Raw genomic sequence first — 26,280 nt, forward strand, 5'->3', positions numbered from 1 at the left:
CTCTAAAATTTTAGAGATGCCCACAAGCTCAGACCTTGTCCTGCCTCACCCCCCAGTGGAAGCGAGCAGCAGCACAGCCTGCCCTTTACACAGCCAGAGAGGCTGCCTGCCCTTCCCTGCTCTTCTTTTTCCTCCTATTTCAGAACCAGGGCTAAACACCTTGGCTGTGTGCGTGGGTGGTGACCGCAATCATATATCCAGGAAGATATGCTATGAGACATAGGACCCAGCTCGTTCCCTTGTTGTAGAACCTCGTTGCTGAGCCCCTTTCTGTTCCCCCACCGACTGCTGGGCTCGCACCCCACCTGCCCTGCTGTTCAGTTTGGGGACGGGGGCATTTAAGCACACGGGGGCTAGTCTGTCCTTCCTGCCGAGGTGGCGGGGCAGGATGGAGCGGTCCCCAAGGCCAGCCCTCAGGGTGTCAGGGTGCATCTGGCCCTGTGAAGGGAGGACACCCCTCTCCCCTCAACCCCCTGCTCACACACATGCCATCCCTGCTCCTTGTGCTCTGTATTTCTCTCTTTCCAAAACAAGCAAGAGTCGTCTTCCATGTACAATCCACTTTATATTACAGGCCTTGGCTGCCTTCTCTTCTGCTCCGGGACCTGCTGGTGGGCTCCCTTCTTGCTCCTCTCTGAGCAGGACTGACCAGAGGTAATATGGCAACTATTTCTGGGACAGCTCTTAGAGCATGGGTGAGTCCTTCTTGTCTTTCGGGCTTTCTGGGCGCTTTGTGGTGTCTGTGAGGAGGCTGCTCACCGCTGGAGGACTCTGAGTAGCTGAAGAGACCAGGTTCATGGCATCCAGAGGCAAGGGCAAGATGAAAGCAGCAGGTCTCTCTGCAGTGAGGGAATGCAGAGCATGGAGGTAACGGAGCTGAGCAGCGGCAGGGGCACTGGACAGAATCTCAGCTGCCATCCGCAGGGACTCGGATGCTGCCTTTTCCCCCTCAGCAGCGATCACCTACCAAAGAACAAAGAAGGTTTCTGTGAGGCTGGGAGTAAGGGGGCATGAACTGTTAATTACAGATGGAGGTTGCCACCATGAAATTCCCAGGGCCAGTGTGATGATAATATTCTTGCTGTCTGAAGATCGTGGGAGAGAGCAGCCTCCAGGCTAGGCTTGTGGGAGGAGTGCTGGACACCAACGTTAGCCGTGGGGATCACTGTGGGCCTGGGGATAACCCCAGACTTCTTCTGTGTCCTTCTGTCCTACCTGTAGGCCAGGTACTAGATCTGACACTCCACTGGGCTGGCTCAGATTCCTGCTGCACGTTCCCTTGCTAGACACAGCTCTTGAACAGGAATTAAAGGAGATGTGTCTTCCCAGAGCTGTACCCTTGTGTGGCACTCCCCAGGGACCTCAAACCAGGAGTGGGAAAGGAAGGAGGGATGCTTTGGAAGAGAAGGGAGGTATTCAGGGTTGGCATACCCGCACTTTGGCTTGTCTCTGGGCCTCTGCTTCCACGGCCAGGGACTGCCGGACTTCAGCAGGCAGCTGCACGTTGTTGCTGCAGTAAAAAGAAAGGCACAGGGATTAGCTGGGCTCTAGGCTCTTCTGGCAGCACTGGGTGGTCAGTCTGAGCCTTGGAATGGGCTTATCAGTCAGTCTCTGCAGAGCAGACCACTTGTGTTCTTTGTTGCCTGGGTGTCCCTCTTTGTGTGTTTCACTTTAGCCTTCTACCTCCACTCCCATCCTTCTTTTCCAGCCTGGTTTTCTAAAGACCAGGCTTGCATGATCACTAGGCAGCAAAGTGACAGCTTCTCTGTGTGCCTCTGAGGCTTGAAGTCTAAGCTCACTCTTTGTGAGACAGCAGAGAATCCCCTGGGAGACTGCTCTTAAGACAGGCACAGGGATTTCCTTCTGTTCATGGATTTGCTCATTCACCGCTTGGCTCTCTCCTTCACAGCCCTCTGTGTGATGAGCACATCCCACCTTTCTGCATGGGCTTCTGAGTGATGAGCCCATCCCAACCAGTGCCAAGACCCTGGAGCCTTTGATCTGGAGTGGGACACAGTGTTTGGTGCCTGCTGCGACTCTTGGGCTACCAGAAGCAGGTGGAAACTCTGCCTGCAGCAGCGGTGGAATGGTGATGAGATCCCAGCCAAGGATCCTGCCCTGGATGTCAGTGCAGGAGCAAGCAGAGTCTTCATATGTGGAAGTTTTACATGACGCAGAGGCTGAAAGAGGTAGGGAAAGCAGGAGGGCAAAAGCTCTGCCTTCTGCAGAATAGCCAGAGAGAGAGAGAGCCAGAGGCAAAGCAGGCAGCAGTGAGCAGGACAGGTACTTGCAAAGAACCAGGGGAAGTCCTACCTACAAGACCACTGCGTCCTACCTACATTTCTGTTCTCTCCACTTTGATCCCCCAGCAGCCTGTGACCGCATCCAAAGCCACCTGTGAAGAAGATCATTTGTTTACAGCATGGGGAGAACACTGGCCCTGCCCTGTGCCCCTTACAAGCCGTAAGACAGCACAAGGACATTAATTCAAGGCAGTTAACTGCAGGACTGTAAGGAAGATTTATTAGTTTTTTGTGTGCTATTGTGCGAAGCCCCTCAGAAATAAAATTACTTCCCTCACTGTACTTCTGATTTGTGTCTGCTCCATGGGTTTAGCATGATTTGACTAGTCCATACTGGTTCAAGTGTGGAAACAATTCCGTTCAATAGGAAACATTCAGTTCCTGACTGGTATCATCATGTGGCCATGACACACGTACAAAGGCCTGCTGCTGGAGATCCCATGCATTTTGGGTTTATGGCAGCTCATTCAGGCTGCAGAATAAATTTCTTATGAGAATCTCCTCTCTGGGGTAAGTACTGAAGCTGGGGTATCACAAAGCACTGATGAAGCACCTCTAAGTGCTTCTTTCATGCCCCACACACCATACTGTCTGCTACTCAACATTGCCACCTGTGTGGCCCACACTGTATATCCTTCCCCTAAAGTGAGGCAAGTCAAAAAAACCCCCAGAAGATAAATCTCTCATTTTTCTGTGAAGGAGACACATGTTATTGTACCCTTCTCCAAAACAGTGTCTGTGATTTGAGGGACTGATCACCTGGGCTGCTTTGTGGAGCCTCAGTTCACCCCTTGCTCTGCTGTCTCCCCCCTCTGGAAGCACCTTTATCTCCTGGCTGATGCTCTTCCTCTCCAAGAGAAGTTCAGAGAAGGCTCGATGTGCCAGGAGGCGCTTTGTGGTGGTCTGCACCAGCAGCTGAATGGCGCTGGAGATGCTGGTCAGGGTGGTGAGGAGAAGAGGGGCGTTCTCCAAACGGTAGTAGCAGACGGCATCTATCTCCAAGGTAACCATGTCTTTGGTCACCACCTAAGCAGAAGACATTAGGGGAGATGCAGCTGTTTTTGCAGTTCTGAGGTAAGATCTGTAGCAAGATCCTGAGAGCCAGCAATGCCAAACAGTATCTTATGGCTAATGGATTGGTCTTGTGTGACCTGGGACCAGAATCACTATCGTAAGCATAAGCTGCTTGCTTAACATCAAGGCAAAATCAGGGCTGTCATCAAGCACACGACCGGTCACAGGGAGAAGTAATGATGAAGAGACCCAAAAATTAATATAGAAAGTGTCAGCCATACCTGATGGAACGGGATCTCTAGGGTTTTGAGGCGAAGGTCTACCTTGTGGTATGTGTCCAGACAGGGAAGGAAAAAGAAAAGGCCTGTGGGAGGAAGAGAAAGGCAGCTGGTGTTCATCAGAACCAAAGAAATTGCCTCTTGCTCTGGGGGACAGGGGAGGGTTTGGCGTACAGAACTACAAAGGAAGAGCAATACACAGGCACAAATTCTGAGGCTGTTTCTGTGATGGGAAAAGCCATTAGGAGCTACTGGCCCTAAGAGGAAGGGAGCAAAGGCATCCCATCTCCTGTCTGGCTGTGCCTGCTCGAAGGGCACCAGCACGTGAGTTTTGGTAGAGCACAACGAAGAGGAGACACGTGGCTGGGGGGGGTTCAGTAAACACCTTACCTGGCCCTCTGGCTCTGCCAGGGAGAAGACGCCCAAGTCGGAAAACGATGGCTCTCTCGTACTCCCGCACCACCTGCAGAGGGAAACTAAAGTTAGGCTGGAGAGGAAGGTGTAGGACTGGGGAAATGGGAGGATGTCTGTCCTGGGAAAGCCCTGCAAAGGGAGGATTTCGGTAGGTGTGAGCTAGTGGGGTCACCTGTCACTGGATCCCTCTACGCCCACAGAGAACCTGGCCCAAAAGTGCTGGCTGGCTTTTGCGTGAGCAGTGTCAGAGCAGCTTGGTGAGAGCAGCCCGTGTTAGAGCTGCCCAGGGTTTCCCAGGATGAGGCCAGCGTTCTCTTTCCTTATAGCCTGGCCACACTTGAACGCTCCGAGCTAAAATTTTACCTGTTGGTTGTTGGCCTCCAAGGGAACCGGGTGTGTGTGTGCTCACATGCGTAAGCTCTGAGCCATAATACTGATCCTCTCATTGAGAACAAGATGCACGCGAAATTTCCTGAGAAGTGGGAATCAAAATATGCCTACTTGTAGCCGTGCTAGAAATCTGAGAAAAGGGGAGGAAAAGGGGAAAGTCTGCTATTAACTGAGAGATAAATCTCTCTTAAAATTTCTGATTCAAAACTTATTTACCCTGCTGCTGCTATGCAGCCATCTCTGGGTTGGGTAGGCTGAAGGTTATGTTTGAAAGTGAACAGACCTGCAATTTGTTTTTAAAAAAGAGAAACCTAAGCCCTTGCCTGCTGATATTGAAGCAGGAGTATTTGATAGGTAGTGGCTGGATCCCTGTGCGGCCCTCTGGTGCAGTAACATATGATAAAGGATAAGTAAAAATTAACCGAGAGTTGAAGAAGTGTAAATAGAGCCTTACACCAAAAAAACTTTATGCTCATGTCTGACACATGCTGAACTAGTGAGTTACATCAGACACTGAATCCCAAACATAGAGAGGGCCCATGACTATTCTCACCTTCATGCAGAACCAGACAGAAATGGGGAACGTCATTATGATGAACATGAAAGATAAGATGGTCAGAAGCCACTCACAGACGCCCAGACCTGGAGACTTTACACCTACGGAGAAATCCAACATGACCGTGTTAGGAGAGGACTGCTCCCAAAATACTGATGGCCCGACGAGCACCTGCACGGATCAGCTTCAGTGTTGTTCTTTGCCTAAACTGGGTGCCTGTGAACCATTTGGCTCTCTCCGGAGCTGTGTTAACGAATACAGGAGCTGCCAGGAAGGACTGACAGGTTTTGTCTCTGCTTTACTGGCAGAAATTGGGCCGTGCTTCTCCATAGCGCCCTGACTAAAGAGCAGCCTTTAGCTTGAAGGCTCTGTGGCTACCAACTTGCATTGAAAGGCTTGGAATGAGCAGCTTGCTGGCTGAGATGGAATCCCAAATGCTTATCTGTAGGGATAAGCTAATGGCAAAGAGAAAGATTTAAAATAACAGGTAGCTTTCAACATGTACAGCCTGAAGCACTCTTCCCTATCGGAGTGTCTCAGGTCCTTTTGGAACAGGATTTTGGTGGCATCCCAGCTCCCTAATGCAGCGGGACCAAGCTGCTGGTGCTGCTGAAATGTCGCTGTGCTCCACAGCAGTCACACCAAGGTGCTGGAGGCTGACTGGGGGGGCCAGTCCCGGATGAATATTACCTTCTACATCTCCCCAAAGCGGGTGTGGGTCATCTTGATCTGGCTGCCCTTTGTAGGGCTCCTGCCTGAGGGAAAATCTGCAGGTATGGCATGAAAATACTTAGATTACTCCTGGGTGTACCTAGACCCAGAGGAGGGACTATGTTTTCCAGCAGTGAAGCTGGCATCCCTGCATCCCTCCTGTTTTGGATCCCTTCTAGCCCTTCCATCCCTGCCCCTTTGCTTTCGGAGCTTTCTGCAGAGTCACCGGGTTCTGAGGGAGGTTCAGATCCCAAAAAACTGTATGATGACTCTACCACGACAGCACTGCTTGCTAGCTGGGACTCTTCTACTCCAGGCAGAAAGAGGCAGCTGTGAAAAATCAGTTCCCAGAGAGACAGGAGCGAGTCTGAAGCTTTGTGTCACTCTAGGGCAGCAGAACTGCCGGTGTGGGAGCAGACGAGTGACACGGGCTCCTGTAATACGCATCCTGTAACAGAGCATCTGTGGTGACGCTGGGTACAAAGAGGCCCAGCCATCTCGCCAAATAAAACTCCATCCACCTGAAGAAGGGCAAGGGAGAAACGCAGCAGAGTAGAGCGTGAACAGAACAGGGGAGCAGTGAGCTGATGCGTGAAGGATGCTGGGGATTAACTGCTCGTCGTGGAGTTCGTTCCTGTGCCAGGCTGTGCTGATGAGCCGGGACTGACTGCAGAAGCTGGCTGGGAGGCTGGCTGGAGTCTCCCCTATCCTGTCCTGAAGATAACTACATGTCTGTGCAAGGTGGGGCTGGTGACACTCACCGTGCAGAGAGCAGAATCACGCTGCAACCACACAAGGTCAACCAACCCACAGCTTTCCAGCCCCTTCCCTTCTATAAGCCATACCTTCCTCTTGCTGCTCGCTGTCCAGCAACGCCATCGCCTCCATCTCTTCGTCAGATATCACGTCATCTACGTCCACCACCGTGGATGTGTGCACCCTACCATCGGTCCCTGCGGTGCTCTTGATCTCCTTTGCTTTCTCCTGCTTTGTGTCTCCCCTTCTTTTGCCAGCTTCTCTGCTGCTCTCCCTCTTTTCCCGTTTGCCCTGTGTACCTGGCGACTCTCTGTGTCTCTTACGAGACTCCCTGGAATTGCTCCGAGACCTCTTATCCATCCTCATCTGTGCTAAGGAGCACGCAGCTGTGGGAGTAAAATGAATTTGTGCTTGAATTTATTGCTGCAGGCAGGAAAACCCAGCCGGGGAGGAGAGAAGGGGAGGTGTCAGATCAAGGAGGCTTGTTTCAAATTCATCACGGGCTTGTCAGACGTAATGGACAGCGAAGTGAGCAAGCTGGTTCCCAGCTGCTCTGCTCCCATCACACACTGCTGTGGAGATGGGAAGGAAGGTTAGACCTGGACGGGGTGGACTCCAGGAGGACAACCTCTTTGTATCTTCCCGCCTTTGGAAATAAAATACAACCAGAAGCACTCGCATGATTTTGGGTAGCTGTTTTCTGCAACGATGTTGAAAAGCAACCTAAAAATAACCATCAGACACGTGGCTCCAAAGTCCTCAAATGGTGAGAGCGGCCCAGAACAATAAGCATCAGGGTGAAAAACCTTTACTGGTGAGACCAGTGGCTTAGCTCAGGAGTGTTTGGAGGGGGTGTTGCAGAGAATGGCTGGGTGAATAGCATCTCACACTGGTCTGCTGTCCAGAAACCCTTTGTCTGGCACAATGGTGGGATGTTGACAGCAAACTCCCTCTCTCTAGGGTCACCTCACATTTTAGCAAGGCAGGACATCAGCTGGTCCAGGACTTTCCTGAATGAGTGCAAAATGTGGAGGCCATTGCAGGGTTAGAACTATCGTAACTGTCTTCTAAACTGCAAAAAGAGCTTGTGCCTAAACGCCTCCTTAGTTTTCCACAGCAGGAGCAAACTTAGCAGCTTTTTCTTTTCCTGCTGCACAGCCTGTGGTAACAGCTGCAGAAACCTCTGCAAGAAACACTTTTAAGTGTTTTAAAGCCTCTGGCCGTGTTCAAGAAACCTGCTCCTGGCTAGGAATCATACTCAGCAAGACGAGGCTGGGACATAAAGCTGTCGCCTCCCTGTCAACGGGGCCGCGCTGAGCTCAGGGACGCCCAGTCTGGTGTGCAGGAGCAGCTGGATGGAGCTGGGAAGCTGGCTGGGGAGGTGCCGCTCTTGTTTTTTTTCGCAGATTCCTGTTTTATTGGAGACTCGTGGCTTGCAGGGAGTCAGGATATTGCAGGCAGGGAGGGCAGGAGCAGCAGCTCCCTCCTTTCCCTGCTCCGCCGTGCTGGGTGCTTTGTCAGCGGGTCACGGGGAGGCGACGGATGGAGGGGGCTGATGGCAGAGGAGAAAAGTTGGGCGGAAATGGAGTGTAATTAATAAACCCACACAGCGTCTGTGTTTGCTCTGGAAGTGCTCCAGAGACATTTTTCACTTTGTTTATCTCCCTTGGGCAGCGTGGGGCAGGGGGGATGTTCTCCGGCTGCTGGAAGGGCCGGTGGTGGTTTCAGCCGGGAACGGCAGCTCAGCTCTGGTTCTGGCCGGGCAGCCAGATTGGGCCGATCCCTTGTCCCAAGCACCGCGGGACAGCGAACACCGGCAAACCCGAAACTTTCCAGTTTTGTCTGACGCCCAGTTTGACCAGCAGGTCCTGACTCCTTTGCCCCCGTGGGGTGTTTTTGGCCACTCCCTTGGGACAGCGGAGACGCTTCCAGAGGCGGATTCACAACCTTTAAAGAATGTCGCTTTAAATGAATCGCTCCTTTTTTTTTTTTTTTTTTTTTTTTTTTTGTCCGCGACTCTGTGGCAGTGCACTAACTTTCGCTGTCCGAGGGGAAAACACACCCTAACGCTGTAACTCGGCGGGGGAGGCGGCGGCACCAGCCCCGCTCCGGCCACACCGGCCCCCGGCGGACCCGCGGCCGCCGCCATCGCCCCCCCGGTCCGCGCGGGGGCGCCCTCGCTGCCGGGGGGGGCGGAGCAGCGCGCCGCCCCGCCCTCGCGCCCTCATAAGCGCGGGAAAGGGCGCGCGCAGGCGCTGTGGAGCGATGGCGGGGTGAGAGGAGGCGGGGGGCGAGGCCTCTGTGACCCCTGGGGCCTCTGTGACCCGCCCCCCACCCGGGGCTTCTGTGTGGGGTCACCAGGCTGTGGTTGAGGAGCACAGGGGTCTCTTCAGGGGATGGTGGCTCCGTATGCGGAGCGGGGAATCCTCAGGGCCAGGTTTGGGGGCGCAGGGGTGGCTGTGAGGGGATCCCTGGGTAGCAGTCTGGTGGAGCGGCAGGGTTTGTGGAGGGGTTTAGGGGTGCTCGGGACTCTGGGGGTGCAGTGTGTATGGGCTGTGAGCCCGTGGGGCCGGGCAGGGAGTGCAGGAGGAGCCGTGATCCCGGCTGGGACAGCGGGTGGCCAAGGTGGCAGCTCCAGGGGCGCAGGCGAGGACATACAGGGGGTGGTGGGTAGCAGCTGTTGGTGAACCTGTTCTTCTGCCCTTTCCCCCCCCGCAAACTTCCCTCTTCTAAGTGTTAAAAAGTCTCTCCGCCTGTATTTGAGCAGCTGGGGTACAGGTTGTTTCCATCTTGCCTTTGTTTCCCCTCTAGCACGGACGGGTCGAAGCAGCCACAGCTGATGGAGATGCTGAAGAAGGAGCTGAGATCTTTGCTGATGGCTGCCAAGGAGGGCTTGACCCCAGCACAACTGGAGCAGGAGTACGTGGCCATGATCGGCAGACCTCTTCCTCTGCGTGACCTGGGCTTCCAGTCCACCTTGGAGCTGGTGGCAGACATGCCAGAAGTTGTCAGAGTCTGTCCTTACGAGAAAGGCACTTTTATCCTCAAAGGTGAGGGTTTGTTTCCTTATGGATAGTTGTTTGGAACAAAGTGGGGATGTGCAGGTTGAATTCTTGGAGCTTTTGGTCACATATCTCTGTTATTCCTTTTCTCATATAGCTCTGTTTAATTTTTTGTCTTTGGTGTTTCTTCCTGTATTTTGATCTGCCTTTTAATGCTTTTCCATGCTTTCGTCCTGAAAAATCACACAGGTTTTTACTTATTTTTGTACATTTTTTTAATGCACTTAGTTTAGAAGCTGAAGTAACATTTCTTATGGATACACTAGGACGGGTAAGCATCACTTTTCATATAAAGGCAGACTACAGCAGGAGCCAAAACTGGGGATGGGGCCTCTCAGGAGAAGCTGTAAATATTTCTCTACCTGACCCCATGGGAAGTTTAGTCTGTATCAAAGAACTTTTTTCATTTTCCTTTTCTTTGGGGAAGAGCTGTGGAAACAAACGGTAGCTGCAAAGGGTTGATTGGGAAGGGTGAAATGATGTAAATTTTTTTTAAGAGTGGTACAGTAAGACAAGAAAAAGTTGTTTAAAAGCATGGAAGATACTTGGGCTGCTCTTGAGGGAGACCATGCCTGGGCAGGTGGGAGCAGTGGGCCATTTACTGTTTTCCCAGCAGAACTTGCAGCAGCTGGGTTTCCTGTTGTGATCCCATATCCAAGAATTTGACCTACCTTCCTACCTGGATCTGGGTTTATAGGGATGAGGGTGCAGATTGGTTGTTGGCTGTTAAATCTGGTTCAGTGCACTTTGCAAAGGGAGAGGAAAAGCAGTTGCCTTGCTGGAAGTCGGCCACAGTTTAGTGTGATTGCTTTTGAAAGAGACACCTGTTTCTGAACAGGGTGAGGGGAGGAAGAGCTTTGCTTGTGTAGAGCTTTTATGTTTTGGTAGTCTAATAGTTTATTTATTTCGGTTGTAGCCATTGCAGATGAGGCTACCAAAGGAATTGCCAAACTGGTTGCCAGACAGAAAAGTGCTAAAGCACGGAAGAATGCTGTTGTGAAGGCGGATGCTGCTTCTCCCTCAAAGAATCCGCAGAGTTTCCCTTGGAAGGGCAGAGCTCCCGTCCTGCCAGCAACAGTGAAGGCTGAGCTGCAGGATCTGCTGAGTTCCTCACCGCTTCTGCTCTTGGAATTCGATCAGGCTTTCTCCAAACGCTTTGGCCGAGCGTTCCAGTACACGAAATACGGATTTTCCTCCATGTCTGAAGTCCTCAGAAGTGTGTCCGATATCATTGCGGTGGAGCAGACGAGAGCAGGTTCCTTGCTGACCCTGAAGAAGTGCCTGGCAAGTGAGATAGAGAAGAAAGAGGTGCCGCAAGATAAGGTGTGGGAAGAAGTGTCTCAAGGTGAGGTGGTGTGTTATTTAACTGAAAGCACGTAGCTCTAAGTGCTGTGGCCAAGCAGCTGTGTTGCAAGTGGATGTTGCTGCATTTCCAGTTGCTGTAGTAGTCCCAGTTCCTCCGGTTTTTAGCACATAAGGACTGTGGGGTGCTGGAGAAGCAGCTGTCTCAAGGGAGTTGTCTTGGTAGCAGAGAGCTTAACTGGAAGTTTTCTACAGCTTGCCACTGTTTGTTTGGTGTGAGGTGCAAGAAGGGTTGTTTAGCCCATTCAGAGTACGGACTTTCTGAATGTATGTACGCGACTGGAGTTTCTTATTGTTCCAGTCAACAGAAAACAAAACTAACATAATCTCCTGAACATCTGCTCCGCAGGCTGGTAAAGCCTTTCCCATATGCTTTTTGAGACTGAAGGCTTAGTACTAGTCTGAAAGGCACAGCTATGGTGTTCCACACAAGAAGAGACTGCAGATGTCCTCAGTGTTCCCAAAACCACTATGAGAGAAGGCAGAAATCACATGCAATTCCTGCCAAATTCCTGAATTGTCTGAGCAAAATTCATTTGAGCATCATTCTAGCAATTGATTTAACCCTTGGCATGTTTGCGAGAGCAAGCGTGCTTTGTTTTACTTTATTAATACAGTGAAGGATGCCTCTCAAGTGAGTCTTCATGCATCTGGTGACTGTGAATGCTACAAGAGACCAGGAAATTGGAAGCAGTACTTTTATTTTCAGATATCTTTTCTTTCTGCTTAATATGTAAATAAAGAATAACAGCCACATGGTCTTTACAGCAACACCTGTGGTTGGGATGCCTCCATTGGAACTCATCTGTGAGACAGAGAACTTCCACCTGACAGCAGAAGAGAAGTCAGAGCCAGTGGAAACACAAGTAGTAGATTTGGGCGATCGTCTCAAACAAGTAAGTGGCTGGATGAGCGCTCTGTAGCTTTTTCATGTCTTAATCCAGGAGGTGATAATCTTTTTAGTGCTTTTGTTTCTGTCGAGTTTGTATCGTTGATGCACTGCTGCTTCCAAAAATTTTTGTACCTGTTTTAGGTGAGTCTGGAGGTGACCAGACTCACACTGACCTGGTATACAGCTTTATATGCTGTCCAGACTAGGTCTTTTTCTGGTCTCGAGGTCTATGTTACAGATCATCCAAGATCAGTTATGCATCATCTTGCTCCCTGGTAACAGTGGTGATACCTTTTGGGGTACGTACTTGTAGTTGGACTTAAATAACTTTGTTCTGAGACTAGTTCTGTGGCATTTTCCCTGCTGTGGTAGGCAGGGCTTAAGTGTCAAGCAGCTATGGGACAGAGCTGTGGAAGGGTCCTTGGAGACCTTGATTCCTGTGGTCTCAACTCTGCTATTTGGTTGGACTTCGAAATTTTTGTTTTGCTATGTTTAGCAATGTATTTTTAGAAAGGGATGGGGCAGAGCAGTACAGAGGCTCTGAACTGCCAGACCTGAGTGGGAGAATTTGCTTGTGTGCTCTTTTTTTTTTTTTTTTTTTTCCTTTTGAGCATCTTTAGGCCTTTTCTCAGGAAAACCCTCCTAATAAAGAGTTGTTTCATTTGCCAAGCTCGTCTTGTGGCAGTATGCAACTGTACATTTGGTGTGCATAGGCAGGGAAAGGGTCCTAGGAATTCTGGAATTTTGGTGTTTTGTGCACTAATGAACTTAGAAGCCTGGGAACTGCAGGTTGGACTCTGTGTGGCATTTCATAAAACATACCCTTTAAGAGATTTTTGGCAGGCTGTTCTGATCCTTTGAAGAAGTTATAGTTTGGTGCGACAAAGTCCACAGGGAATTCCCCTGGATCAAACAAAGTCTGCTTGTGGGAAAGGTAAAAACGGGGGATATGGTCCAGGTAGCCCCAGATTTTTGTTCTTATGTATCACACAGGGAACCTGTTTGAAAATCGTAGCAGGATAAGTCTTAGAAGATGTTTGCACAACTAGTATTTGTCATGAAACACCCAGCTTACTGTGTTTTGTTGTGGGGTTTTTTTTTTAAATACACTAAAGAGGAGAAAAGCATATCGGAATGTGTTAATTCGGGTGTGTAATGAATACTTGTCCATCAGGATGCTGCATGGTAGAGGAGAAAGATGCAACCTGATCCCCACCCTGCTGCAAAATATCCGAGTGTCTGGTCACGAGAGACTAATAGTGGAAGCGTCATAAGGGACAAATGAGGGACAAGGGCTGATTTAAACCACACAGCCCTGAAAAGGCTGAAGTACCTAGAGGTGCTGCTCTCAGCAGTTTTTTCTCGCTGCCAAGAGCAGAAGGAAAAGTGTCATCCACACCACTGGCAGCTGCCAGTCCAGCCTAGGGCAAGAAGTTAGCTGGTCCTGCAAACCAACCCTCTCGTAAGCCTAGTTTTACAGTATGTTCTTTCAGTTTATCTTTTTATAATTTGGGGTTTTTTTGGTGAATGATTACATCTTTCAAAGAAATCTCTGTTGCTACATGTATGAGCTAGATTATGAAGATTGTGTGTGCCCTTAACAGTGATATGAAGAGCATTTTTGGAGTAAAACCGTCCCTTAGAAATACCGCTATTCACAGGCACTTCTTATAGGAAATCCATGAAATCTAAGGATTTTTTAGAGGCGATGCTGCTGCACAGGCAAGAATTCCCTTAGTTGCTCTATAACTCAATGTTAACTCACTGTTTAATAACTCATTGCTTTAGTGAAAATTTTTAACTCAACAGAGATTCAAGGGCATTAGCCCTTGCTTATTCTGCAGAAGGAGAGACTCTTATCTGCTTCTTTAAAAAATGGTTAAATGAGCCAGTATTGCAAAACCCCATTGTTTGCAGTTGAATATAGCCACATGAGCAATGGGGTTGGTGCTGGAAGACAGATTTCCCTGTATATTGCCTCAGTATAATGCAGTGGTAACTTGTACCATATTCATGATGAGTAAAACTGAAATAATTTTGACTTCTGATTGTTGGAGGAGTGCTCTTTGTGGGCACAAAGTAAAGCTCTTGAGGTAGTGAAAGTAGCTGATGTCTGATTAAGGTTCCCAACCACACTAGTTCAAGTGAAATGATGTGTTAACAGCTCACTCGTTTACAAATCGTTCTAGAGTGAGCGAAGAACAGCATTTATAGGCTTTGTTGTTATCCTTGGGAAATGGCTCTAGTGTGAAAGTGAGGTGCATTTATGCCTTCTGACACTCTGAATCATTTTCAGGTAGTGTTTTGCTGGCTCAGTCATGTACTATTTCATGGTCGTGGAACACAGAAATAGCATCTTTTGGGTAAAATCCAACAAATGGGTGGGTTGTGTTTGGTTTGTGCATTTTATTGGTTTTGGTTTGTTTTGCTTTTTTAGCAATAGCCATTCAATACTTTTGTCTAAATATGTGACATGACTTCAATTCCTCTCCTTTATTCCTTGCAGGAATATGAGCAAGGTATTTTTGTTGCACCTCTCTTTACACTGGAGAGAAGAAGGAAGAAGGGGAGAGAGTGTGAAAATGATTGCTTCTATCACAGGGAAAGTTTTAATCTAAGTTTGCAAAATTTGTTGGGATTCTCAGATACTCAGTAATTCGCAGGTCCCCAGGAAAGCAGAACTATTTTTTTACCTTAATGGGCATGCCAGTCACATGTGTTCAGTGCATGATGAGACATCCTAGTGACACCTTCCTCTTGTCCCTTTGTAGCCTCAAGATTTGGAGCAGTCCCTACAAGCCAAGTTGATAATGACTCCAGAAATCCCCCCCGATGCTGTTCAGGACAGAAACCTTTGCAGTTTACCACAGCTGGAGACAAGGTGCTTGGTGGGAGTCTTTGTGGAATTCATTGTCTCTCCTAGCCAGTTCTACATCCATGTCTGCAGCAGGGAAACATCTGATAAACTGCAGGATATGATGATTGAGATGAGGTAGGAACATGCTATGCCGATTCAGAACTACTACCCGTTGTGCGTGTGTCGGTGCTTAGGGAACAGGGCACCCAGCTGTTAGTTTTGGTCACTGCTGCCTGGTTTACTTCAATCAGAGATGGCAGTACTGTACTGAAACACCTACTCGTAATGCTTGCCCGTTCCTTTTCACCAGCAAGCAATAAGTTTGGTTAATAGTGATTTGTCGTGGTTTGGCTGTGTCCTAGACAATCCTAAACTTTAAAAGCCTGGAAAAGTTAAAGGAACATTAGGGTTCCTTTGCACCCCTCTCTATTGTCTGTGCTGCTATTGCTCATGTCCTTAGTTAAGGCTTTCACTTCCATGTCCAACACTTACCAAAAAGCAACAGGTAATAGGCCTTTGTCATACATATACTTGAAAGCAAAACCCTTTGTTTGCGTTGGTTACCTTATGCATTTGGGATCCGATTCCATCACGTCAGTGCTACAGTTGCTGCCAACTGCGTGCCCCGTTAAATGCTTGGTGTCTGGGGCTCGTGTATGTGTGATTACAGACTCTGCAGAGAGATACTGTGCATGTAAGCCAGTTCTCCAGAACCTGGTTTGTAGGAAGTACTGACATGTCAAGGTAATGTTAAAAATTAATGGCTAGAACGACTGTATTTAGCCTCTGATTAATCCCTATTAATTAACTTTTTGTTGGACCTCAAGAACATACAGAATTTTTTAAAAAGATGGACCCGATGACACCTGTTACTGCTTTGAAACTGGGTCCGTGTTTTTGAAACACCCTGTAATTCCAATGGTGAAAGTTTAGGTTTGTATTTTTGATCGACATTTCAGTTTGTGTGGCAGAACAGAAATAAAAAGGATCTGTGGTAACAATGCCTAAAAATTTGTGTCATGGGAACTCTGAGAAATCAGGATTCTTCTGAAGCCCTGTATATTTCCCTTTATCTGCTGCATCCCACCAAGCACAGTTTCTCATTATGATCTTTTGCAGACACCTTTACTCAAATAAACTTATTTCTGATCGTTATATCATGCCTGAGTCTGCAGTACGTCCTGGACAGCTTTGCTGTGTAACAGTCTCAAAATGGTGGTATCGCGTTATCATCCACCGTGTGATCAATGACGAAGAAGTAGAGGTGTTCTACGCAGATTACGGAAACCTCGAAATTGTCCGAAAGTCTTGGCTGAGATTCCTCAAGTAAGTAAATTACACATGGGTGACAGAATTGCAGAATGGTTCAGTTTGGAAGAGAACTCTGGGAGATCATGTCATCCAACCTCCCTGCTCAAGCAGGGCCATCTAGAGCTGGCTGCCCAGAACCATGTTGAGACAGTTTTTGAATGTCTCCAAGGGCAGGGATTCCACGACCTCTTGGGGCAACCCATTCCGGTGCTTGGCCACCCTCATGGTAAAAATGCACCTTTCCAACCGGTTGGCCCCCATCATGTACTGGTGCGTGGTGGTGTTCTTGCCCAAGTGCAGGACTTGGTTGAACTTGATGAGGTTCCTGTCCAAGTGGGATGTGTTTGCAGTGTCAGAGGTGCTTGTTCTCATCTATGATTCGGTGGTTTTTCCATATTTATTTCTTCACTCTCATTTCCCTCCAGTAGTGCCCAACCATTAGAATTCTTTGGTTCAAAAGTCATTGGTCTCTGCCTGTAACTTTGTAATTATAAGAGGTTTTGATGGGAAGATGCTTGGGCAAGGGAAGGCACAAGCGACCAGTTGCTGCTTCTGCTGTGCCCATTCTCTGGATATGGAGTGTTTTCCAAAGCCGCTGTTGAGTTTTAGTCATAAGTGCAAAATCCAATATGTGCCTCTCTATTCCTAAACAGATTTTAAAACCCAGAAGAGGAGGAGGTTCTGCTCTTCTGCCTGGCTTTGCTCTGGTTTTGCTGTAATGGTGATAGCTTTTGTTTTGTATTGTAGGTGGTGCTACTTGAAACTTCCTGCTCAGGCCATCCCATGTTCCTTGGCATGGGTTAAACCCATGGAGGTATGCGTTCATGTGCTGTTTTGTTTATTGACATATGTATGAGAGCTATCCAGTAGAAGTTGGCTTTATCTTCTGATAAGGGCGAACGTTTGGATTAATTCAGGTCGCGTTGATGTTTATAGCAGAATTGCTGCTGTTATGTTCAGCAGAGTGTGACTGTGCAAGTCTCTGCAAGTGATCACTCTTCTGCTGACTGTTGCGTTATCATCAGAGTATTCTTGCTTGTATTGTTGCAGAAACAGATAGATACTGTTAAGCAAGTCAGGAGACTTGTTTCCTCCCCTGCCAGTAGTTTTGCAGGGTCCTTCTGAAGCCTCAGTAGCTGCAGCCCTCTGTTTAAAATACTTCTGTGACGGAGCTTTAAGTGAGTTGGTTTGATGCAATTGGCACAGGCAAAGAATTTTAGAGGTCATAAGAAAGTTTCTCTGTGGTGGTCAAGAAGCCTGAGAAATACCATCTCTGAAGAAAAGCACGTGAGATGAGTTGCTGCCTCTGTGTTTTAAAGACATGATCTTAAAAAAACATCTTTCCTCTTTTTTTAGGGTTAAAGAATCATAATTTTCATTGTGGTGAGGCTTAGCAGCTTCTTACCCACAAGGGTCAGTTATGATAAAATCACTGGTGAATGCCATCAAACTGTGTTTGAAAATAGATCTTTAGGGTGAAAGGGCATTCCTAGTGTAACTAGCATTGCGGGCTTTGGGGTAGTTTGATTTAGTTCTGTGCTGGGAAGCTTGTCTGCCCAACTTTCCTGCGTTTGTCCCTTGCCTGACCTGCCTTAACTGCCTTGTTGACAAGTAGCCACAAGGGAAAGTCTCAGGTGGTGGATGTTCATCTGTTTGCAGTACCTTTACATCCTTGTTTCTTCTTCAGAGTACATGGTCCAGCGCAGCAACTCTCCTGTTCAAGACGCTGTGTAACTCCAAGCTGCTTGTGGGCATCGTGGATGAATATGTGAACGGCATTTTGCATCTCTTCCTGTGTGACACATCCACGAAGGAGGATGTCTACTTCCACTGCGTCTTGAGGGATGAGGGATACGCTGACGTCTGTGGAGAGAATGTTCCTTCCCAGGTTGGGAAGGACGTGTGTGCTGCTGAAGGAGGGGCAGGGAAAGGATTGGTTGGATGCCTGTAATGGGAAGATCTTTAGCTTGAAGCAAGTAGTTTTGTGAAAAGCAAAACTGGTATTCCCTGCATTCCTGTAACTTATCATTTTGTGACTGCATACCATGGTGTCTTCTGGTGAGAGCTTTCTTTTTGGTTAAGGTGCAGTCTGATGGTGCAACAGAGATGATCTGGTTTTGTAGAAGAATTATTTTCATCCTGTCTTCTAACAGTGGATTAGAAGACTTTGATTTTAAGTTGATTAGCTTGCTAGAATTGCAGATTCATCTGAAGCTGGTGCACATCTTATATAAATAATATGGAAGAGTAAATAGCTATAGATGTTCTCAGCATAAGGCTGAATTGAGAGGTTGTTAAGAAATGTGTTAGATATTTGGCTGTGTATTTTTAATTCCACAAAGTTTTCCTGGCCATAATTGAAGAGGCCCCTGATTCATACAAACAATTAATGAGAACAACTTGACTAGATTTTTAGTGTCTTACTTGACGTAGTGTTACACAGAGGCTGGAGCAGTTCGGTGGGGAACAGAAAAGTTAAATGACTTATTTTGGCCTTCTCTGCTCCAGTCATTGAAGATTGGTTATGCCATTAACAAAGTGAATTCTGAAAATGGTCTTGGTTAAAAACGTCTCTTACCGTGCCACTGAAATGTACCATGTTGGACAACACAACCATGGTAGATGGCATGTTGTGCCTTGGACAGACATTCAAGTTATAAGCCAGTGCAGAGGGCATTTATGATTTAGGCCCCTCTGTGTCATTATCTGAATGTCTCAGCTCAGTTTCACCCAGAACTGTGTGGATACAAAAACCCTTAGAAATGGGCTGCCACAGATTTATATCTCGGCAGAAAGTCAGGCTTTACAGCCTGGAGTGCTTGTATCTGTTTTATTCAGTAGATGCGGAATGTGTGCTTTGGCAGGATTAGATTCTGTGGTTGTATTTTTGCATGTGTATGAGCAATTCTGGGGGGAGAGATGCATTGCAGAGCAATTTTGTTGCTGGAGGGAGGGAAGGCGATTTTTTGTAGTAAGATGATTCCTGCGAGAATTTGAAGCTAACTTGTGGGTGGTGTGCCTCTTCGTAGAACCTATTAGAAACCTGCTGAATCCTTTTTATTCATCGTGGTAGTGACAACATGGTTTTCTTGACTGTACTTTTTTGTTTGTTCCCAGGGGTTCACGGAACTGAATCCTTCAGCCTTGTACGTTCAGGCCAGCGGAATGCAGAATGCTGAACCAGTGGAGCCAGGCCCTGGCTTGCAGCAGGAATCTCTAGATACAGATAGTGAAACAGCAACCTCAAAGCTGGATGGGGATGAGCTGTGTGACCAGGTGGGAGTTTGGCTGTGGCGTAGCTATCATTCAATGAAATCAGCTCCTGGGATTGTTAGACTTGTGTTGGTTTAGTTCCATTAAGTTTTTGGTGGAGTTGTTTTTTGGTGTTTTTGCTTTTATAGAAAGCAAGCAGAACCATAACATTAAAAACAGTTATACATGGACCATAAATACGTCTCTAGCTGCTTGTCCTGTGATCCCTGTGCAGGCTGCAGGGAGGCTGTGTGCTCAGTGATTTCTCTAACCTCTCATTTGCACCATAATTTTTCAGTTAGAGAATAGATTCTGAGAACTCAGACCAGTACCAGATTCTCAAGATCAGTTTGACTTGACACTTTTGTGGTTTGCACCCCCAGGAGCCAAGAAATTATGTGTGTTCCTCTCACATCTCTGGGGTTTGGCAAAGGCTGTGTAATAAGTCAGGGTATCATGTAAATGTGGGAAAAGACCAGAAGAACTACTGGTGTATTCTTTGCATTAAGGGTCTTGCACATTCTAAAATTATCTTAAAAGAGGCGATTTGCAATCTTGTTTGTTGCAGAGGATAAGGATACAACTACAGTTTTATTAAAAAAAAAATAATAACACAAACAAAAAACCCAACCCCACAAAACACCCCAAAGCAAAACAAAAACAACCAAAAAACCTCTAAAGGTGAATGATATCCAGATCTTGATTTCAGAGCACGTTTAAAAGAGGAGCCCTTTGCTGTTTAACAGATAGAGAAACAGCTGAACCGAGGGGTTGAGGAGGGAGTAAAACCCAGGTGTTGAGGGCAATCTACTGTAGTTCTGTTAGAAACACCAGGAACTATGTCCACAGGTAACTCTCTCTACTTTTCTGTGTAATTTAAACTGTAGTATTTTCATGACACATTTTATTACAGGGACCAAAGCACCTTTCCAGTAAATGTCAGGTGTAGAAGTGTTCAGCAGTGGACCTGCTCTGAGGCTGATTTTTCTGGCATTACTCTGCAATAGGAGTAAAAGCTAGAGTAACGCTGGTGACTTAACTGCATTTTCCATGCTAGAGAAACTCTATATAAGCTACGTATCTTGGATATTAATGGCCTTGCACTGTCAATATATCATCTGAACTGAAGGACACAAACCAGCATCTTAATGTATGTATTTGGAAGAATTTACTGTGAGGACTGCAAATCTGAGTTTCTTGTGACTTTTTTTAATGGAAAAATCTGGAGAGTACTGTGACGAACTGTAGCAATATCCATTTGTGTAAATGTCAGACATAGCTGGTGATTTGGAGACTAGAGGAATGTAAATGCATCCAGGTTTTGTCATGTCTGATTTCAAAGGTTTTATTAGAATTCTTTTCTGGAAACTGCAGTCCTCTAGATACCTCTCTGTGTAAGACTTTTAAACATTTCCTTCTCTGCTGTTCTGTTTAGCTGTCCAAAATGTTTCCTTCTCTTCCTTGGTCCATCACTAACATGATCATCAATGGCAGTTAGAAAATGACTCAAAATGTTTTGAACTGAGGGGAATGTGTCTAATATGACAGTGTTACTGCTTAGCTAGCATATTCTGGTAACTCCTCCTAAGCAGTGGGGAACTCCCTTTGCATTGTCCAACCTTAGATTTGCCTTGTCAGGTTTAACGACTTTTTTTTCTCCACCCTCCTTAAGTGCAAAATGGCTGGACGCTGTGTTGTGTCAGCTCTGCCACATTAGGACACTTCTCCATGGTAAAATTTCTCAGAAGGCAGCAAGCAATAACCAGGAAACATTGCTTGAATAAAACTGTACTTCCCAAGTGGTAAGTTTTACTGTGGAGGACAGAAGTTAATGTGACAGTTTCTTGTTCACATTGTTTCCTGTCCTTTCTTTTTTTCTGCCTTTTCCGAGTAGCTCAGACTTTTCTACATAGAAATGTTAAAACTTCTGAGCAGAACAGAAAAGCTCCTTTGCATTTCTCACTCAGTTAATCTCCAAGTGGTATCATCTGATTGCTCTGTCACTTGCCCCAGCGCATCCTGCTTTCTTCTGCCTGTACTAGCTGTGCCTTTTCTTGCTTTGTCCATCTCCTCAGCAATGGCACCTCTCTGCTAAGGAGGAGACATGGGATGATGTGCAGCCACTTTTGCATGAAGTGAGTGTCCCAAGAACAGACCAAGACCCTGAACTTGCACAGGAGGATACAAATGAAATTCCTGCAGTGGTTAAGGTAAGGGCGTTTTGCTCAGCTATTGCTGTTGAGAGGGGTTGTTCTTGTTTTTAGATTATTTGGATAACCCATTGATTGATGTGACATGTATTTTTTTTTTTTTAAGTGGCTGGCAAAGAAATAACGACTGGCTGTTAGCATGGGCTCAGAGCTATACATTTTCCACTTTGCTGTTGTTTCTGGTGGTATTGATGATCCACTAGCGCTCAAGGTATTGTGGAAACAAGACTGTTTCAGCACTTTATAGATCAAAACTGGCCATTCTTTATTGACTTCCCCACCATTCACAGTCCATAGGGTTACTGGGAGTTACTGTGGGGCTACTCTGCATCACGCAGGCCTCCTCCTGAGTTAGGAGTGTGGGCTTGGGAGGGTTTTGTTTTGTGCTGTGCTCTGAGGTGTTGTGTGGTGCTGGCATTGTGAGTTTGCTTCTTAAATAGTGGTTAATGATGAGTCTAACGAAGCCTGCAGCTTGGCATTTTGCAAACACTGCTCTGGGTTTGGCAGGGACTTAGTGTTGTTCGGGATTTGTTGGGCCATGGAAGGCATTGCAGAGCTGGAAATGGGAGTGTGACTACAAGGTTTTGGATAACAATAGCTCCTTACACATCTAGAGACTGATGGAGGCCGAAACACAACTCGCTTTAGAGGGATTAGCAGAAAAATTGGTTCTCAAATAGTCTAGAGCAGAGGTGGAAGAGTCGGTGTCTCTGGGGGACGTTACCCAAAAGGAATAGAGAGAAAGCAAGCTGGGAAAAGGGACCGTGAGAGACTGAGAGAAGAGAAAACCTTCTGTTAGCAAGTGTAGGGGTAAGGCATGATGAGATGTGATGAAACAAAGGCAGGTGGGTAGATAGAAATAGGGTCCTTGTGGGCAGACTTAAACTATCCCCTGCTAGTTTTAAACTGTGCAAGTTTCAAAGCCTAGGAGTTTCCTAACAGGATCAGAGAAGTCCTGGGAACATCTCTGTCCCTTGCTGTGACCTCTTTAGAAGAAATAACAAGAATTTATCTTGAGGAAGCTCATGGAATGCCTATAGGTGTTAGTGGGGGAAATGTGCCAGTCAGTGACTTCTGAGAACAGATAGAAGGATTTCTTGTCTGTGGTTCCTGCTCATCTCTTGGCTTCAGGGTTTTGTGGCCCTTGCAGTGTCACCAAGTGGTGTTTTCTCCTTTTCAGATTTCACTGCTCATGTTTTCCTTTTCAGTGGTGGTGTTCTTAATTGTGTGAATTGGGAGGAAGAGTAAATGCTGCCTTACTTCCTGCCCCTCACAGCACTCTCTGGGGCATCCTGTCTCATTTGCCTCTTCTGTAAGCTGAACAGCCTCCTTTTTTTTAATTATTTCCATCCCAGCTTTTTGCAATGCTAACAGACATTCCTAGTGTCCATCCTTGCGCCCTGCCTGTTCCTGCTTTGCCCTGGAGTGGCAGTGACACTGCCTGTCCCCCAACAAGCATAGCGTGGGTGGGAAGAGGAGATAATAACCACCTTTGAATATTTTTCTTGCCCAACACTTTTTTTTAACTGCATGTTAAGCAGGGTTTTTCAGTTGGCTGGTGGTATCAAGCTGAGTAGTTGGTTAATTGGATTCCAGTGTTGCCTGCCATTCAAATTATTCTGTTTTGGCATCCTGTCAGCACTGAATTTCTGCTGCCTGGCCATGTAACTCTGCTTGCTGCTTCAGGGGTGCCTCATGGTCCCCTTGTGGGGAACCATGTAGGCTGCTTAAAACTGCTTGTGTAAAAACAATTGTTTTGTTCTGGGCTCATCCTCTGAGCACACTCTTGCAAAGGGGTGAAGCACCTCTGGATGGTGATTCACCCCTTCTGAAGACGGATGTATTTCTTCTGCTGACTAGACAACAGGAGAAGCCTGGAGAGCAAGCACCTAATTTTTTAACAGCTATGGCTGGGCAGGGGGAATTGCTGCTTGCCTGTCGTTTCACCCTTTTTCTCCTCCAGACTGAGTTAACAAATACAAACATTGGCTCTGGTCGCTGCCTAAGGCTGAGACATGGACTTTCATCCTTGAAACTTGAGTTTAATTTGTGTCCTTAAGCAAAAATGTGGAGGGAGTTCCTGTGACGCAGTTCCCACTCCCTTGCAGAAACTCCCTCTGTCATTGCCATCGCTTGTTCTGTGTGGGGCTGCTGAGAAATGAGCCAGCTGTTAATTCTTTGCTAAGACATGGTGATTTGTATCCTGTCACTGTTTTCAGCTTGCTGTGCAGGAAAAGCTGCCCTTTGGCCAAGGTTGTAACTAGGTTTTGGGGTGGGCTTTTTTGTGTTGTGTGTGTTTTTGGTTTTTGGGTTTTTTTTAAGTTATCCACTTGCTGACATTCCAGTTCTTTGTGGACTTGGAGAGATAATAAAGATCAGGGCAGTTAATGAACCGAGTGTGCATTAATCACAGCCTCTCCTGGGTGTTTTATATACATTTACAGACACCTCATTCTCTTGGAGAGTCCTCAATGCCTGCTGTCTTATTCAAGTCAGTGGAAGACTTTCACACCTCCTTTATCTACTCCAAGCAACCAGCAGAAATGAGCCAAGATGACCCTGATCAGATAAAAAGATTTTCCAACGAAATCCAACTTCATGAAGCTGTCCATCCCTCTGTTCTACTTATGGCAATACCGTTTATGCTGGACAACCGTAACAGTACGAATAGATTTGTCAGTAAAAGTTAACATGGCAGAAAGCTGAGCAGTCTGTGACTGTGCTGGGTTTTGCAGTTGCTGTTGGGTTTCCTCGGGCTGGTGCTGCTTCTGTGCTAGAACAGATGAAAATGTTGGTGTTTCTGTGGGATGGAGATGCGGCAATGATCAATGGCTGGATGCAATGCATTAGTTTGACCTTTGTGCAGCAAGATGGATTTGTAAATGTTTTAATGGGAACAAATGAATTGAGGGCTATTTATTTCTCTGATTTTTGTTGTCTGTTCTACACTTTCTGCTGCTTTCATGCAGAAGTCTTTGCTTCTTCACTCCATACATTAGCCTGCGTTTGTTTCATACTGAGAGTGTCTCAATCTTCTGACTGTAAGGGACAAAAGCATTTTTTTAAACCTTTTAAGGTCCCTGTGTAGGTGTTTGTCTTCCGTCTTCCAAATTATGAAAGAATTTACAAAACCTGTATGTGAGTTGCCCAATTTATGAGGTGCATTAAGTGACTTGTGGAAGGCAGCGCCTGTTTGTGCCTTGGACCAGAGCTGTCTTGTCTGTCTGGAGGGGAGGCCCAGTTCTCCAGACAGGAGCTACTCAATTCACATCTGATTTCCCAATCTAGGGAAATGGAGGTGAGAACTGGGAGGAGAGGGCAAGAGACTCTTGGATTGTACTGTGTTGGGCTCATCAAATAGGTGTGCAGTAGAAAGTTCTCTTGCCACTACCTGGTAAGGTCCAGGCAAAAGGATTTTCAATCTAAACTGGAGCTCTTAGAGTTGGAGATACCATCTTTCTTTTCTGTGTCCCTCCTTATGCAGGTGAAGAGAAAATGAACACAGACCTTCCTGGGAGCCTGGCGGCTGGCCTGTGCAGTGCCAGCGAGCTGCTGGGCCAAGGGCCGTCTCAGAAAGTGTACGTCCCTCCTGCCAGGCTGTCTGCGGTGGTGGCCGCTGCGCGCTTGGCCACTTCCAGTGACTACTTCCAGTGGCTCCCCAGCCTGAAAAAGGTGTGAGACAAGAGGAGAAGCTGGAGCAGCTGCCAAGGAAGGCTGCCTAGAGCAGCAAAGGCCCTCTGTGTCACTGTGCTGCTGTTTTCTTTCTTCAGAAACGTTTAATCCCTTGAAAAACTTGGAGTCTGACTTTTTAGCTATGCCCAGTACATGTGATAAATGTTACTTTTTACTTTCAGGAAAAGAGTTTGGTTTTGTTGTACTGATTTATTGCCCTTTAATGTAATGGTTCAGGAGAACATTTAAGTGTCACATTGTGTTACGTATCCTCTAAGTTTAGGAGAGGGAAACTGGCTACTTATCCCTCCTTCCCTCGGCGCACAAGAAGTTTTGATATTGTGCGGGAAAATGTTTCTGATTTTTAACATGGTGGATGCTCTGCACAGCCCTTCCTGTTGAGAGGTGTGGTTGTACAGAATCAAAGAATAGTTTGGGTTGGAAGGAACCTTCTTGTTCCAACTCCTCTGCCATGGGCAGGGACACCTTTCACTAGACCAGGCTGCTCAAAGCCCTATCCAACTTGACCTTGAACACTTCGAGGGATGGGGCAACCACAGTCTCTGAGCAGCCTGTTCCAGTGCCTCAGCACCTTCACATCCCAGCTCAGGCCTCAGTCTGTAGTAGTGCTGGTAACTTGCAAAAATAAAATTCCTTCCCTAAGAAAAAGACGCTCTGATCTGTTGGTGAACTAGGATGCCACACATCTGAAGCGTTGTGGCTGGATGAATGCACGGTGAGATGGATCATGGACTGGCTGGATGGCAGAGCTCAGAGGGTTGTGATCAACTGTGCAAAGTCTGGTTGGAGGCCTGTAGTTAGTGGGGCTCTGCAGGGGTCAGCATTAGGTCCAGTCTTGTTCCCCTTGTTCATCGATGACCTGGATGAAGAGACTGAGTGTGCCCTCAGCAAGTCTGATGATGATACCAAGGTGGAAAGAAGGGTGCCTGGGCTGTTCCTCAGGTCTTCAGGGGCTTCGAGGGCTGCTCTGTGCCCACCTGCAAACATGGCAGAGGTGTCCTTGGCTGCAGACCACCTAGAAAAAGCTCCAGATAGTGTTTAATGTTAATATTGGAATGGATAAAAGCTCAGCATAAGATGTTTTTTTGGTTGGACAAGATGATCTTTAAAGCTCTCTTCCAACCCAAACCATTCTATGACTATTTTGTTGTAATTTCAGCATTTGGATGTTGTTTTTGAATGCAAAAGGGCTAAATAAATGTAAAGAGAGAGAGAGAAT

At 47.0% G+C, this 26,280-nt stretch overlaps 2 protein-coding genes across 2 annotated transcripts; one reads left to right on the forward strand and one right to left on the reverse strand.

Annotated features, from left to right (window-relative positions):
• Positions 1–684: 684 nt before the first annotated feature.
• Positions 685–6,788, reverse strand: NPHS2 (NPHS2 stomatin family member, podocin). The gene is made up of 8 exons (XM_065649077.1): positions 6,512–6,788; positions 4,953–5,056; positions 3,986–4,058; positions 3,599–3,681; positions 3,126–3,329; positions 2,340–2,395; positions 1,432–1,510; positions 685–963 (listed from the first exon to the last, which is right to left on the reverse strand). Exons 1-8 carry the CDS (start codon positions 6,786–6,788, stop codon positions 685–687), a joined length of 1,155 nt encoding a protein of 384 aa, XP_065505149.1.
• A 1,899-nt stretch (positions 6,789–8,687) lies between these two features.
• TDRD5 (tudor domain containing 5) lies at positions 8,688–25,046 on the forward strand. Its single transcript, XM_065648903.1, has 12 exons — positions 8,688–8,695; positions 9,234–9,472; positions 10,401–10,829; positions 11,615–11,742; positions 14,510–14,730; positions 15,715–15,921; positions 16,654–16,720; positions 17,594–17,794; positions 19,024–19,182; positions 21,234–21,368; positions 23,813–24,029; positions 24,853–25,046. Exons 1-12 carry the CDS (start codon positions 8,688–8,690, stop codon positions 25,044–25,046), a joined length of 2,205 nt encoding a protein of 734 aa, XP_065504975.1.
• Positions 25,047–26,280: the final 1,234 nt, after the last annotated feature.

The sequence above is a fragment of the Caloenas nicobarica genome, chromosome 20 (assembly GCF_036013445.1).
Source record: "Caloenas nicobarica isolate bCalNic1 chromosome 20, bCalNic1.hap1, whole genome shotgun sequence".
NCBI lineage: Eukaryota > Metazoa > Chordata > Aves > Columbiformes > Columbidae > Caloenas > Caloenas nicobarica.

Excerpts from the sequence above, each read along its gene's own strand:
- NPHS2 (XM_065649077.1), bottom strand. The coding sequence starts at position 6,788 with ATGAGGATGGATAAGAGGTCTCGGAGCAATTCCAGGGAGTCTCGTAAG. Across the intron at positions 3,682-3,985 it reads TGGCAGAGCCAGAGGGCCAG|GCCTTTTCTTTTTCCTTCCC; the intron begins GTAAGGTGTTTA and ends TTCCTCCCACAG. Across the intron at positions 964-1,431 it reads AGAGACAAGCCAAAGTGCGG|GTGATCGCTGCTGAGGGGGA; the intron begins GTATGCCAACCC and ends GTTCTTTGGTAG.
- TDRD5 (XM_065648903.1), top strand. Across the intron at positions 21,369-23,812 it reads AAATTCCTGCAGTGGTTAAG|ACACCTCATTCTCTTGGAGA; the intron begins GTAAGGGCGTTT and ends ATACATTTACAG. Across the intron at positions 24,030-24,852 it reads TATGCTGGACAACCGTAACA|GTGAAGAGAAAATGAACACA; the intron begins GTACGAATAGAT and ends CTCCTTATGCAG.